Source organism: Zosterops lateralis (assembly GCF_965231275.1).
Source record: "Zosterops lateralis genome assembly, chromosome: 8".
NCBI lineage: Eukaryota > Metazoa > Chordata > Aves > Passeriformes > Zosteropidae > Zosterops > Zosterops lateralis.
In genome coordinates, this window is record NC_139768.1 from 24,691,515 (window position 1) to 24,708,393 (window position 16,879).

Here is a 16,879-nt window from a genome sequence, read left to right on the forward strand (position 1 = left end):
GAAAGGAAGAGCCCATTCCCACCTCTGTGCTTTGGCTTTTCCAAAGTGGTTTCCTGAGCTTTCTGACACACTTTAATACATTAAAACAAACACTGAAAAAAAAAAAAACAGGAGGGGTATGCAGGTATTTTCCCCAGAGAGCTCAGAGATGTTTGTACAGTGGGATTTGAACCAAGAGTGATGATCCCTCTTCCAGAAGGAAGCTCATCCCTCCTAGTCCCAGCCTTAGCCCCCTAAGCATCAAACCCCTTCAGCTGGGGAGAAACACAAATCTCCATTTGTGGGTCTAATAATCAAAGATAACAAATTAAATAAACTTCAGAGGTCTTCCACTGTTGGCTCAGTGCTGATATCCTGTTTATGGCTCTAAGTGTTGTGCTTTATCATGCAAAGTAATATTTTTAGTTTGGACAGACTGTAATTCAGAGAACAGCCCCAATAATGAAGTGGGAAACTGAAACATGGGAAATGGGAAAATGGCATTTGGTCCTGCAAAGCACCTAAACACATTTTTAATTTTAAGTAAAATAACCTAAACAGGACTGTATGTTAGAGAGTTCTGAACTGAAGCATTTTTTGTATGATATAATCACTACTTCTGAAAAATACTGCCTTAGGGAAAGGGTTTCACTTGAAACCACACTTTCAATTAACCACTGTCATTAACTACAGGCAAACAACAAAGAAAAAAAGCAACCTGCTGTGAGAGCTTCCTTGCAGGCTGGTAGTGAAGGGAGCTGGGATGATGTGGAGCTGGGAAGGGAGCTGCCCCACCTTTGCTTGCTCACAGAGGTCTGTCTGCATTCGCACACCAAGTCTGGAGTTTCTCCTAAAACTCCACAAACCCAAAGGTTATCCATCAAACTTACTCCCTTCTCCCACCCCAGTGTTTCCCTTTCATTTGAATTACATGAGCTGACAAAGCAGTCAGAAGCAATAACTATCCCCTGGTTCTCTTTATTTGGCAGCACAACCTGGAGCCATTCTCCCACTCAGGAGAAAAAATTGATGTTACCTGAATATTGAGCCTTCCCCGGTGCGCCCCGAGGCCGTAGCGCTTTGCTGTGGAGGCATGGAGCTGGAAGTCAGTAATTTTTAATGTCTCCAGACCAAGTGGAGGGCAATCTACAAAACAAAAGATTGATTAAATTTTAATTAAACAGGAAAAAAAAAAACAAAACCAAAACAAAACAAAACAAAAAACCCCAAAACAACACCAAACAAACAAGTATTCAAAGTCTCTGGATTTCGGCAGTGCCAAACTGGCCGGGGTCCTCCCTGGGACAAACGAGCACAGCAGTGCTGAGGTCAATGAGAAATGGCAGCTCCAGGAAAATCAATGAGGCAATGCAGATTTACACCGTTTCCAGGGGTTCAGATAGTTATTGCTTCTTGCTCCGTGCTTCAGTTTTTCAGGGACATGCACAGTGTTTCCTGTCAAGTGCTTTTCAGTACAAAACACCACTATAACACCCTTTTTTTTTTTCTTTTTGGTGTTTTCTTTTTCATCTCTTGCTTGGAATGTTTTTTTCCCCCTCCCTGTATTCATTCCAAGCTACTGTATGAAGTTATGTTTCTAATTAAAATCTGTTCTGGAAACTTCCCTCAGAGTCCCTCCTGTTGCACAACAGCATCTGTTCCAGAGGTCTGGGAGCCCAGAGAGAGCTGAGCTCTGCAGAGGTGGGGATTCAGCACAAACAGAGCAATTCTGAACCAAGGACTATCTCTCTAAGCCCCAAATTCTGCACATCCTTGAGGACAGAAAAGCAAATGCCATTACTTTAGCAAAGCAGTGCTTGGAGCTCTGGCTTTGGAAGAGAAGAGATTGGGGAAAATCTGGTTTGTGATTAGCAGACAAATGTTTGGCTTTTTAACCACTCACCAAAATGTCATGAGGTTATCAAAGTATGAAAGAATCATTTGTGTTGGGAAAGCTCTCGAAAATCATCAAGTCCAAGCACTCCCCCAGCACTGCCATGTTCACCACTATTGTCCCCAATATTGTGCCACATCCACACCTCTGTTAAATCCCTCCAGGGATGGGAACTCTGCCCTGAACAGTGGGAATGTACCCAAGAGTCTCATCCTGGTTGTATTTAACTTCCAGGTGAAGTTTGGCATTATTAGGCACAAACTGGCAAGATGTGAGATTTCCCAGACTCCTCCTTAGCTCACAACAAACTAAAATCCCTCAGGAAAAATGTTACAGGCTGTCAATTCACACTGCTCGTTCTTTGTTCATCCTTAGGAAGCTCTCACACAAATCCAGGGCCAAATGTCTCCTTCAGAAGTAGTAAAGACAAAAGCTAAAAATGAATGTATTTTCCAAAGTACCAACAGTGCTCTGAGTCTTACATAAGAGCTGAAATGTAGACAGCTCCTCATTTCAAAGAGCTTTCAATTCAATTATCCAAAACAGAGAAGATACAGGATGTGTAATGAAAGCCAGAGGAAGGAATAGCTGGGAGGATTTTGGTTTGATTGTCTGATTGTTTTAATTTCATTTCCTTATAGAGTGTTGCATCTTTCATCATACTCCAACTGGAAGGAGTCTCAGGCTCTGACAGATCTCTACTGGGAGTAAATTACATCGTTGGGAAGTGCCTGCCTGCCTTTTTTAACAAGTTTGGTCCTTAAGGCAAGTTTGGAAATCAATGTCATGGTGCAATCCTGAGAGTGCTTTGGCACTTTGGTGTATATTCCTCTGTGAACAATCAACATTCCCCACACTCAAAAGTTACCCAGAACTACCTGTGCCAGGTCTGAGCTGAAAACAAAGGCCAGCTGAAAAAATAAAAGCAAGCTGGTTTTGCATGCTCAGTTCATGAAATATCATTTAATTCAGTGTTTATGCTGCCCCTACCAAAGGCAAGAAGCCATCTACAGCTCCTGCTGGGAGTTATAAAATAAAAGTTGAAAAGTTTCTGTGTTCCACATCCTGTTCTCTGCTGCCAAACTGCAGCAAAGGTTTATGGAACTACCCCAGGTGTCACATCCCTGCTCCATAGGATGTACAGCCACTATCCACCACTGCTCTTAGTTGTGCAAAATCCTATTTTGATGAAACGTGTAGGAAATGCAGCATTTTTGAGCTGGCAGCTGCCTGTCAGAGCAGGCTGAGGTTCCCTGCAGTGACATTCACCTGCCTATGCAGGTATGAGAACCAGGTTTGGTTTGATTCAGAATGAAACATTATTAATTCACTATAAAACAGAATTCCTGAATTGTCTGTGCATTTAGGCTGCAAGATAGGTATTTCCAGGCTGAAAAAAATTCCCAGAGTATTTTGGTGTTTGTGTCTAGAGGAATTGAAGTTTAATAATAAATGTTCATGTGGATCTCAGAGAAAGGCACTTGACTGCTCTTTACTTTTCAAGGATGAATTACTTGTGTTGTCTGTGGATGCATCAGATTACCAGGGCAATATTAGGAAATGCTCAATTTAACAGGAGCTGTCAATGAAACCAAGTCTGGGCTGTGTGAGCAGGCAGAGACTACAACAGGCAGAACAGGTAACTCTGATGAAAACCCTGCAATGCATTCTTCACAACACTCTCCTTCCCAATCTGCTCAAGCATTACAATATTCCAAGTGAAATCATGAAGATCTTTACCATCAACTCAACATTATCCTGGAATTTTTTACAGTTATCCATATAAATTAACAGGAGAACATCTGCTTTCTCTAGACTTTAAGCTGTGACTTCACTAACTAACCAAATGATTTTTTTTATATTGGTAAGAAAAAATCTGAATATTTTGCTCCAATACTTGACTGAAAATTAATGAAAATACTTTCTTCCACTGTTGGCTCCTCTTTGTCCAGTGGACATCCCAAACTGGGAGCAGAGCAGCAGGATTAACATTTGAAGACCTTTAGATATTTCCATCTGTGTAACTCTGCATGAGGATTATATTCTTGGAATCATCAAGACTATTGTTTGCAGCAGCTTGGATGTATGGAATTCATGCAGTTTTCCACAAAAGAAGAATTTTGATTTTGCTTTAAAATCAAATTATGTCTTCTATTTATAGCCATAGTATTTGAATATTAACACTTGAGGAATATAAATGTTTTCCACATATATATGAATTCCAACATCAATAAAGGAAAAAAAAAAAAAAGAGGAGCACGTAGATCAGAACAACAATTTGTTATGTTCAGAAATGGTGGTAACAAATTTTCCAATACAGCCTCTTCTGATTACCTCAAATTTACTCATTATAATAAAACAAAATCCACCTGAATTTGCCATACCACTACTGGAAAAAAAAAAAAAAACCAAAACAAACCTGAGTCATACTGTGAATTTAATTTTGGATAAATTATTTTGTTGAGGTGTGTGTCCCCTGCTTCTTAAAGCTACTGGAGATAACTAGGACAGCCTAGTTCTGAAAAACATATGGGAAAAGAAACTGATTTATGGCATTCATAAAAACTTTACTTTTTAAAGTATTGCTTTAATATATTTTATTTAACTTGGAGAAACATTTTGTGAAACGATGAAAATTGCCACCCAATCAGTAGAGCTGTCTTAATGATTCTGTACTCTCTATGCCAGTTTGAAAAAACCTTGGGGAAAGCTACAGAAATTGGACAGCAGGAATGACCAGAGAATTGTGTGAAACTATTGCATAATGGATTCAGCTGGAAATGACCCAGATATTTGGTTGTTTCTTTAACCAGCTGAAAATTTAATCATTAGAAAACACAGGGAATTCAGCTGTGGCTTTGAGACATTGAAATCCACACCCTGGGCATATAAGAACTTATTTAAAAAGTGCATTTCTGGTTGAGAGAGACAAAAAACAAACATTAAGTTTGAAGGTGCAGGGAAGGGGCTGCTGTGGACATTTCTTCCTTCCTGGCCCATATTCAAGCATGATCTTGTGTGTGATTTGCAGCCATGGATAGGTAATCACTTCAGAAACCAGCCATTAATAAAAGGTCTGGATGAAATGAATTAACTCCAAGCTGTAAAAAGAGACAGGGCTTGGATTCAGAGTTGGTAACATTTGTCTGTGGGAGTGTGTTCTTGTGAGGTTTTCATTCCAGAGCAGCTTTCTTACAGCAATGCTAAATGGCCACATCGCAGTGGCCATTATTGTCAATTATTCTTCTCCCAGGAGTCCCAGCCAGGGCACCGAGACACTTCTGGTGCCTGGGCACTGTGGAAAATCCCCTGTCCCCAAAAATCAGCAGGAGAAACACTCAGGAATTAGCTCAGCCTCCACCTCATCTCTTGAAACCTGAATTTACCTCTTATTCTAGGTTTACCTACAGCAAGAACAACACCTGAATGTGTAGCTGAGCTCCCTCCTCAAGCCAGCAGGGGCTCAATTTGCAATCTCAGCATGTGTGGATATTTGAAAGCAGTTTCATCCTCATGCTGGTTTTGTCCTACTGCTGCAGCATCTTCAATTGAAGCTCTGGTGAAAAAAACCCACCTTTTGCAGAGCCAGTGTGGTTTCCTTCACTCCTGCAGTACAATTACAGCTGCTGTGCTGCAATTTTAGCTGCTCTGTAGCACACAACTGTATTAGCAAGGAAAACACTTGTGTTCATCTCTATTGCTTAAATTATTCCTTTATTTTATTTCCTTCTAGTCTAAATAAAGGATACCAGATAAGTCCAGATTGCCTTTATGGATGTTGTATCTAATAAAGATGCATTTAGGAAATCATTCTGTCCTCCTCTTTCAAAGGCAAAGCAGACAAACAATTCTTTAACTTGAAGAGAATTTTCCATCAATTTTGGAATATGTTCAGCTTTTCAAATGGAAGGACAGAGAGAAGCATCGTGTTTCCCCTTCAGTCCTATCATAAGAACCACACCTGCAATCCTCTTCAATTCCTACAAGTGCTGCTCTAACTCCTCATGAGCAGAGATTCTGGGATCTGGAAATGGAGAAATATCAGCTTTGCGCAGTCTGACAATCTCCTATCCCAGGGGAGATACAGGATTTAAGTCTTGCTTAAACAAAACACTTCAACATGCAGTTAACAGGCAAAACTGTGAATTTACCTACAGATACAGGTAAATTAAGCACACAAGTAAGTAAGTGTGTATTTTGCGGGAATTAAGACTTTATTGTTCATTATACCATTCCTACTATTCTTTATGATCTTGCAAAATAATTTCTTAATTAGGCCAATATTATAAATTTTGCCCTAGCAGCTAAATTTAGAGGTTTTCCTATGAAAAATGTGGTTGATAATTCATCTTCTGACAGCAGAAACTCTTAATGGGAACTTTGGCAGTCTAATTTCTGCAGCTAAAGTTATGCATAGGTCACAAGTATTCAAAGTACTTTAATATTGCAATGCACCTGCAAGGTGAAATAACAGTAAAAGCACATTTCTGACAACCTTCTTCTTGCTGAAAATATCTTTTGATTACTTTTCTGTGATGGACAGCTTTTGCAGGGGCTGAGTTAAACAGAATAAAGTTTTCCATTTTCTAAACAATTTGTTATATATATATATTACATAAATAATTTATACTTATTTATGAGGGCATTGGGCAGGGGGGTGTGTGCAAATTTGGCCTCTAAATGTTGCTGTTTTGATGATGTGATCATGGAAGTGTGAAATTCCCACAGATGTTCATGACTCACACTCCACAGTTGCTATGGCCCAGCTTTTCCCTGGAAAAACGTCCACGGATTTCAGTCTGAGTGGTTTTCTGACTCTGCTCATATCTGAATTGTTGCTAACAACAATTACAGGTTTCTTTTCTGGACGGAATTCAGACCACCCTACACCCCAGATCATTTCAAGCAGCACCTTGAGGCAGCTGAAAGTTCCTCAAACACGTTTTGCTCTTATTTACTTTTTCTGAAAAACCCATTCCCAGAGCACTGCGAGACCAAAGCAAGCGAAGTGCACTTACAACAAATCCCCTGCACAGAAATTAAAATACTGAATTATAGTCCCAGACCACAGGTCAAATAAAGAATTAGGGAGATGCCAACATTTCCTATCCTAAGACCACATTAATTATTGGCTAATGTTGCATTGAAGCTGTATATTTTTCTAGGACAAGCCAGAAATGCTGCACTGAGGTCTTCAACATCAGGGACTTCTCTCAGGAGGAAATATTTATCTCAGCACTGCAACATACACTTGTGATTGCTCTGGAAGGTGTAAAAACAAATAAAGAATAAATGAAGAATTTTCTGGGTTCTTAAGGTCAGGTCTGGCACGAAACCAAATGAGATTCTGAAAGTACACTTTTTCATTTTCTCTCATTAGCTTTTCACTTTTTTGCTCTCTCACAAGCCCAGGTTGTGGCTGGCTCAAGATGCAACAAAACATTTAGCAGGAAGAGCTTCTATTATTCCTGGCACAGCTGGAGGCAGGAGTTTCCAAAGTGCCTGAGAGTTTCCTGGCCAAGCCTTCAGACTCAAGAGGTTCATCTAAACTCCAGACATCACATCCACTCCCTGATCTGCCTTCTGCTGCCACCAGCCTGGCAGAGGATGGGATGTGTGATGTGGCACAAGGAACCCTCCCATTTGTATCCACATCTGCAAAGATCTCCCCTCTCTCTACAAAGTAGTTCATTTAATCACTCTGAAGAAAATATATTTTATTCAGAGGCCAAAAGTACCCAGCCTGAAAAATACCATATCAGTTCTTAACTTTTTATTATGAGCTTTGACAAAGGCTGAATTCTGTGCTGTTAATTTCAAAATGTCTCTTCTGATGTTTTTTTCTGAAGCACAGGGTGAAGACTTCCTGTAATTCCAGCTGAAGCCACAAAACTGAGTACAGCCATCAAAAATGAGAACCATCCTCTTTTTTCCAGAGCCAAACAAACAGACTTAGCCAAAAAAATGGAGAACAAAACTTAGACAGACCACTTGCACAATGGCTGGGTATAGGACAAAAATTACCATTAAAAACACAACTTTGTGCCAGAAATAGCTAAAAATACCAGGTCACTGAGGTGTACTGCAAGAGCAAAGATTCTACACTAACAGCATTAATTGTAGCCATCAAAAATAAACATTAAAACTTGGAATGCTATTAACAAGTATAAAACCAAGACAGAAATAACTCTGATCTTAAGATACAACCCCGGCTCAATAAATGAGACATCTTAGAAGTGCTCAAGTTTAACCATATTAGCAACCCATTTTGAGTGCATTTTGCCAAAAAAGGGATAAATATATAAGAAGTTGTATGAGTATTGAAACTGGCTTGTGGTACATTTATTCCCCTCCGTGAGAGCTGTAGTAGGAATTTCATACAGCACTAAATATATCCAATACATCCATGGTTGGTATAGAACATTCCCTGGGCAGAGTGACAGCATAGTCATGAACTTTCTTAAACATAAATAAACTGGAAAGTATCCACGATTCCTGGTCCCAGACATACACATTTACTGAGAATTCTGGCTGGGTTTTGAGGATTTTGCAACACAGCCATGCTTTTGGAAAAAAACCATGGATTTGAGGTGGTCCAAAGGAAGTGTCCAAGTGGGAGGACACAGGAAAGGGGCTGAGAATCAGAATTTCTCACCTGGGGCTGAGATACACAAGAACAGCTTCAGAAATCCTCTGGAGACACCCAATTCCACTGGAATAAATGGCACTACTCTGATATCACCCAGCTTTCACCTTCTCACTCTCCCCAGCTCAGAGGTGAAGCCCACACACATGGAGCAGGAAAAACCCGAGAAAGTGTGAAGTTCTCATTAGCAGTGACGAGGCATTAGATTTTATCCCCACTGCTACAGCCACCTCCACTCCCAAGTGCTAAATTTACACTTGAGAAGGACTGAAATCAGCAGCTTCCCAGTCAGTTCCACTTAATGTTATTCAAATTTTAATCCAGTTAAACTCTAGCACAGACAAAACTGTATTTTTTTTTTACTCCTCAACAAGGCAGAAAATGAGTTGAAAATGATTCTGAAACAGACGCATTAACTTCCGTCAATGATGTAACTCAGAGAGTAAATCACGGATGTGGGTAGAATCACTCAGCTCTTCAGTTTTGGGTTTCACAGGCTGTTTTCTACCTGTTCAGCTTTCTGATTTAGCTCCTGGTGCAAGCCAGAAAACTCCAGAGCCAGGTTGATGGAGCAGCAGGAGCTGTGCCTTTAGGCAGCAGAGAGCCATTAATCATCTTAGCTGAGAGTTGAGATGTTATCTTTCACATTTTTATTACTGAAGTTAAAAATACTCAAATTGCCAACAGAGTGCAGACTAGCAGCAGTCTGTATCTGCAGGGAGACCTGGGTGAGGACCATCCTTCTGACCAGATCCCCAGTCCTCCTCGCTCTGCTGCCTTGGGAAAAGCTGATCCTTGTTGATTTGAAATCTCCCCAACAACGAGCTGCTCCTCAGTGGTGACATTAAGGTTTGAACACACGGCTGCAAACACAGCTCCATGCACCAGCAACACCCTCAAAGATGGGCTGGGATTGCCAAGGCAACCCTCAACCCTTGGAATTCCCACCCTTTCTCCTCCAGCAGCACTGAGGGAGCATCTCAGGGAGGCTCTGCTCCAGCCCCAGCCCTTCTGGAGCTGTCACCCTGCCCTCCCTCCCTGCCCAGCCCTCTGCCAGGCTGCACATCTGGGATAAATACTCGACCTATATAAGGAGCCTGTGACAGGAAATACCTCAGGCCAATCCAGCTTGGTTTAAAAACCTTTTATAAAGTGTAAGGTCTGAGTTTTATGAAGACCTGTGTGTCTGCTCTAGAAGGTTTAGGCATTTATACACTTTTTTTTTCTTCTAGTATCACATCTGTTGTTATTATTTTATAGGAAATAATAAGAGAAATTAATAAACCCAAACACTTCTCAGAAGGCACAGCAGTACCTGGAGCTGTTGCCCAGACAGTGATTCCAGAGGAAATTTGTGTGGTTACAATAACCCTGCACTCAAACTTTGTACATCTTCCCAACCCTTAAAAAGGAATCAGTTTGTAAGTTCTAGAGCAGAGAGAAAGAAAAAATAAGTTTGGTTGGATTGTCTGCTTCTCACTTAATTATTTTTCTTCATTTAACTGATTTTTCATTTGATAGACTGTGTATTCTTTGAATACACAGAATTCTTTGAATTCTTGAGTATTCTTTGATACACAGCACTGAACTGTTAGAAGTAACTCATACATTTAAATCCCAAACAGTGGAAAACTGCCTCAGTGGTGGGATAAAATATTGGCCAGGTGCACATAGAAAATAACCAGAGGTTTTATGGATACATCCAGAAGTGCAGAAAAGCAAATTATTTAGGAACTCATATAAAAGAGCTTTCATGTTGCCTTTAAAGCCCACTATGTCCAAGCTGTTGCACCCTTGAGAAGTACCCTGAGAGCAGAGGAGTTAAGAGCTCAAAGCATCAAGAAGCAACATGTCAAAAAATAACTAAAACTCTGAGATCCAAGAAAATCAATTCCAGGCCTGGACTGAAGTGTGAGTACAGTCTTTTATTAAAAAAAAAACCAAACCAAAACCTCAAACCAACAACCAAAAAACCCAAACCCCAGAAATAAAGAAAGAAGAAAAGAGGAATGAAATTGTAGGGGCGCATGAGAGGGGCTTCCCTTGGGAAGAGATCTCAAATTTGTGCTCACTCAGGGGACACAAACCCCAGGGCAGGCAGGAATCCCTGGAAAATGTGGAAAATCTAAGGACAGAGCCCAGCTTGCAAAGGGAATCAGTTCCTTCCCAAAATAGTTTTAGAGAAAGGCACAGTTTTTAAGGAGCTCAGAAAGCCCCCTCTGCAGCCAGGCTCCTCTTTTCCCACATTCCATCAGGTGTGATTCCCTGAGGTTTTGCTGATCTTCCCAAGGATTTAAGCTCTCAGGTGACTTTTTAGCTTTCATTGTGAAGATGACATTTGGACATACCTGAGTCCTTCTGTTCAACTTCCCCCTCTCTACCTGCCTTCAAACTAATCATGGAAGAGTCAGCTACGGAAATAACTCAATAAATTTTTAAATGCCTCAAGCCCAAGCAAGCACCAGGAATCTGCGGATTTGAAAGCTTGGTTATTACCTTTTAAATTCTGAACACTCAGCATTTTCTCGAGACTCTGAGCTTCCTGGCTGCAGAAAGGAAAATGCTAAAATTGAGGAAGACAATGCTTTTGGGTATCTCTGAGAGGATTGCAGGGAAGGTTTGGAGCTTAAGCTGGGAAGTTGGTGTGAAGCTCCAGCTCCAAGCTGTGGAGCAAAGGAGATAAAGCAGGTCAAGCAAGGTTCAGACAAATATCTCCAAGGGTGGGCACCTCTCCAAGCCAAATGGCTGAGGGTTCAGAGCTCCTTTCTCCCTATTCCAGCTTCCTACGGTCAGGCAGCCTTATGCAGCCTGTGAAAGATTCCCAAAATTCATTCTGTCCAAACATCTTTTCTGCTTTGTTTAACAATTCAGCCGTGGTCCAGCGAAGGCTCATAATCACAGGCTCCACATTTAGCACACTGGAGGCCTCACTGGTTCAAGGCAAAGTGTGTCAGGAGCTCCAAATGAATTGGAATCTGAGTTATTAGTGAGTATAAAACTGACTGCATTCACGTCTGCCTGCTCCAGGCTGAAAGCCCAAAATTCCAGGCTGAAGGCAACACATTTCCCAGCCTGGGGACCCAAGGAGGAATGCTCAGGAGTGCACTCAAACAAACTCTAATTTTTACCAGTGAGGTTTGACATCCTTTCCGTGGAGAAAAGAGCCCACATTGTCACCAAGAGATTCACCTCAACTGCAAAACATCAATGTGTTAATGTGAAAAGTTCAGGTCATGATTTGGGACTTACTAACTCCAGTGCTGTCTTGGAGAATCCATCCTCCTTCCCATCCACAGGAACCAAAAGTATTTGCTAAGTATTTGCAGGTATTCTGCACTTGAAAAGCTACAGAATAGGGAAAGCTTCAAGGCAAGCTTCCCTAAGCATAAAACTCCTCGTATTTCCACTTCCTAATTGGAGAGGAAAAAAATCTGATTCAGGATTAATGAGCAGAAATATGGAAAGAGTAACAGAGGAAAAGTTCCATGCTATTTTCTGTCCACTTTTTCAAAGAGCTCCTTGGCATTTTATCTGCACTAACTCCATACTAGCATGCTTTTTAATCATATTTTTAAAAGTTTCCAGTTTTATTCCTCTTGTAAGACAGCAGGGGGTCTACATGTCTGATTGCCATTTGACTGGCATTCGAGCACCAAAAAAGCCAAGTACATATTTGGAATATGGAACAAATCAGATGTGTCTGCAGGATTTTGTATTCCACATGCTCAGATCCCTCAGCCCTCATTCCTGCCAGTTTGGCAGCTGAGAAATTTATTCATTTTCTTCTCTGAGGCTCATGCCTTTCATGCATCTCTTGGCTTCTGCGGTACCTGGACTTACTTTGTCAGCATTTTCAAAAGTCTTTGGAAGAACACTCAGAGTCCACTCACATTTCTGATTCTGTATATGATTCCCCAATCCTTTGGTCCACTACCAGATAGAATCAGGATTTTTGGGCTCACTTCCATGTATCTAATGAAAGGCAAAGGAGCTGGTCTAGATCTGAGCCACTCATCTGGGGAGCCTCCAGGAGTTCTGGATTGCAGTTCTCTGCTGGGATCCAAAATTATCCAGAGGAACCTGAGGAACAAAATATTCTCCTAGAGAGCTGTCAGACACTTTTCTCTTTGTCTTAGCTGGGGTGTGTGCTGGGTCTGGCTACTCCTGTCCCCATCCCTCTACTCCCCAGCAGGGTGAGAGCTCTGGCCTCACCTGGGAAGAGCCTCCTGCTCCAGGGACATGCACTGAAACCTGGGACACATTCCCATGTTCTTGGGTCAGCCCCATCCTGTAACTAATCCAAATCCACTCCAGATTTACCATGGGAAATTCCAGCCTCCCCACCAGCCATCCATATAGACCATATATAGCTCAGATTTACTTTTGGCAGAGTTCTCATTGGAATTTTTAGTTGGAATTTAAAGACAGTGCAGTCTACACACTCTGGGATAAAACTGGATCTGTCCTCTGGGATAGGGTACTTCCCATCCAGTCTGTGATGACAAACACAATTCTAACTAAGAATAGACATGAATAGAGGACTCTGGTGCTTTACCCAACTGAGTCCCATTGTAAAACTTCCAAAATTCCCATATTTTTAAAGTTTGTAACTATAGATACACACATAATTCTTTACTATCAACTTCATAGAAGATCTCAGTTGGTCTCAGTCTTTGGGAATGATTATAGGAGAACAGTTTTGCCAGGTACATACCTCAAATAATTCACCAGCAGCCCCAGGCTGATGTACAGGCACATAAGAAGACTGTCTGGCAATTAATTAAAAAAAAAAAAAAAAAGTAAACCACAAAATAAATCTGTAAGTAATTAACCTTCCCTATAAAAAAGCTCAATTAATCACCCCCACTACCAACTTTGAAAGTAATATTTTCTGTGTCAGTAGCTAGAAGCTCCAGAGCAGGTACACTGGGAAAGTAAAAAGACATGGAACTGTGATCTCTGTTTAACTTGTGTACACAACTCTGTCACTGTGTTCCTTGCTCGGCATGTTGGATGCAGCAGCACTTCTGCAATTACAGCATCCTGCTAATGCTTCTGTGAAAGCAGGAGCAAAACTCTATTTACTGTTATTTACAGACCTGTACAAGTTACAGGTAAATAACCACAAAGAAAAAGAAGATTAATCCCATATCTGGGCACTTTCACTCCTGAATCAACTCAGCCCCAGCCATGAGTCACAGCTACTGGAAGTCACTGTGGTCCTCTGAAACTTGCCAGCTTTTTTTTTTTTTTTTCTGCAATGTCAAATCCCAGCAATGCAGCCTCACAAAGCTCAGGCAGTGCTGGTTTGGGGGGCATTTGTGTGTCAGAATAGGAAATTATTCACTCTTCCTAAACCAAGAGTAAAATGGGTTTCCCCACTTCTGACAAAGTTGTATTATCTCATGTAATTCTTTGAAATGTGTTGTTATAAAATATGCTTCACAGTCTATTGGAGCTGATTCCCATTTGTAGGACAGCTCCTTTAACCAGCCCTCCAGAATCAGAAAGTCACTTTAAAGCCTTTTTTTGTTTGCAAAAATGATGCAAATCACCAAGAAAATAAGGAATGAAGCCCTTGTCTTTCCTTGTCTCCATTGAACCCATAAGAAGAGGGTGCAAAGCTTTCCCCACCAGAAGGGAAGCACTTCATGTCCAAAAGAGAACTTTGATACCCATCAGCAGACTCACCAGAATATCCTTTGTAATTCGATTCGAGCAGGGCTGGAGGGATTAAGAGCTAAACCCAAGTGCTCTGCGGATGCCCCAAGTGATCTGCACACACTCCCCGATGCCTTCACAGGCACTCTGACTCCCTGAGTCACCATCTGGCATCTCTTCATTATCCTTGTTTTTCTCACCTTTGTTTCGTTGCCATTTTTAGCTACGGGTAGAAAAGAGAAACAGTTTTCCTTTTACACCTGCCAAGTTGATTTAGCACTGCCTGGCGAGTGCATGAAGAATAAAATGACTTGCTCCTCTCTGATAGTGCTCCATCCCTCCCAGCACAGAGCAGACAGCCAGAATATCCTGTTCCTGCCCACACTGGGATGTTAAAACAGCAGGGGAATGGAATCATAAATGCTCCTTTTGCTGTGCCACAAGGAAATTATAAATGTGGTTGCATCAGAAGTAATGAATTTACACTGCAGTGTGTTTTACTAATGGTTTAATGTAGGTGTTTCTCATTGCTTGGTTAGATATGCAAACACCCCACCAAACGACTTTTGAAGCTGAAATAGTCAGAAGAGACTCCAGAGGAGCAAGGCCTGACCCTGAAAGATGCAGGAATTGGTGGCTCAGGAATCCTCATCAGGAAAAGAATCAGACAGCAGCAGTGGTGGAGACCCATCTTTGGGCTGGCCAATTTCCTCTGAACATCCTCATTTCATTTTCCAAGCACTGAATTTAAAAGTGTATTTTAAAAGGCAAGTAATTTTAACTACACCAGAGCTTTATTTGCTCCCATCTTCCTTGTGTACCCAGCATTAAAGGCACATATGTATATTTACATAGACCAAATAGTCCCATGAGACATCACCTCACCAGAGACCTGACAAGAAGACCAAATCCAGAGCATCCTTTGCATAATAACAATAAAATCACAAGCAACCATTGCATGAATATGACACTTAAATCCCAACTCTGTACTCAGACCATCAGTCCTTTGATAGTTTGCTTTTTACACAGACAGTGAATTGGGCAAGACTTAAAAATCCCAGCTAAGATATTGAAAATTCAGGAAATTACTTCTTCCGCACCACATCTACTTCCACTACTTCATCTTTCTGACAGATTTGAAGCTCATGCAGCTGACAGAAATCTTCATTCCAAGCCCAAAAGAAATAAGTGAAATTTGGTTGTGAGCCACGGGATTGACCTGTCTAGCCAGCTCACTGAACAGATAATAACATTAAACCCCAAGACTGAATTCAGCTAATGAGTGTCTCATGATATGCTGGCATTTCAGGAACAACTCTAGGCTCAGGTCGAGACTATTAAAATCTATTCAGTGAAATCATCCCCCTTTTAAAGAGATGTTTTTAAAGAGATATTTTTCTCATCTGAAACATGGGGTTGAATTCAGAGAAGGCTGCTGGAAGAATTATCTTTGAAAGTGGTTTTCTCTGGCATAATCAAATGTGTTTATTCCCATTTTTTTCCTTCTCATGTTACATTATTCATTGAAGCCATGGGTAAGGAAAGATGCTAATCAAGAAGGTTTGGCCAATTTTGAGGCTATTGCTCATTGTTCATTCTTAGTCATCCCTTGTCCTCTTTTGTTGTGACATTCTTTAAAGGATGGGCTCTTAAATGGAACAGCGAACATTTCATTATTCTGCATATTTTAGAAGTGCTGAAGAGAAAATAGAGGCTGGTAGATGAAAGAAAGCTCATTAAAAGCCACATTGCTTGTCACACATGGCAATTAGGATGCAATACAGGTCATATTAAAATTCATGGGATATCCACCTAGGGCCAGGAAGTTCATTCCTGAAGAGTTCCTATTATGATAAGTTTAAGCAAAAGCTTTAGAATTAAAATCTGTGTTCTAGGTCACAGGAGTGCTCCACTTTGGGCTGCTCAGAGAAGGAAGGTTTAAGAGATGGGACACCAAAGGACTAGAAAAGAGCAGCACATGAGAAATTCTGTTCTGGTGTATCTTGGTCACCATGTCTCAAGTGCTTTCAGCTGTCAGTTCAATGCTTTACGTGTCACTCTGTCATTTCTTCTTTCTAGTGAACAGAATCACCACACAGATGCCAGTAACACCCCAAACCTGTCATGTTTTTAGCTTCACACACTCTTCAGAGCTTCGCCCCCATTTCGCACCAAAATATCTCCAGTTTTTCCTGAATAACATCCCTGTGATTCAGCTTTCCCTCCTCATTCACTCACTGATCTCTCTCCAAGCTTTCATTATCTTGATAAACATCTCAATTAAAGTACTATCAGTTTATTTCTATAAACTCAAATTCTCTCTGCTGGATTATTTCCATGTTTACCTGCACTGTCCAATTCATCCTCTCTATCCAGACTTCCCTGACTCCTCCTCACACACATGTCCCAGGAAAGACCTGGCCCATCTCATGCACTACATGAATTACAAAGAAATAACAAATCAAACCCCTTAAGAATTGCATTATTGAACAGGTGGCAAGAATGCAGAAGAATAAACAAATATGGGGCAAATACTGATGCATCTGAGAAGTTTCATCAAGCCTGGGGAAAGCACTAAATGAGATGAAACAAAGGAAAATCCTGATTTCAGCTAAACACAGACAAATGTTGGGTTGTGCAGAGATCAAACGCTGGGAGATCTGTGAAATACAGAACAAATGTGCTCCAAGCCCCACTCT

The 16,879-nt window shown here is 41.0% G+C and overlaps 1 protein-coding gene across 1 annotated transcript in view; it reads right to left on the bottom strand.

The window, feature by feature from the left end:
- CPXM2 (carboxypeptidase X, M14 family member 2) overlaps positions 1-16,879 on the bottom strand; it is a gene marked incomplete at its 3' end in the record, with an annotated part of 66,038 nt that overhangs the window by 44,616 nt on the left and 4,543 nt on the right. Inside the window, exon 2 of the mRNA XM_083866273.1 lies at positions 1,016-1,125. Coding sequence (XP_083722399.1) covers positions 1,016-1,125 — 110 coding nt within the window. The remainder of the gene's footprint in view (positions 1-1,015; positions 1,126-16,879) is intronic.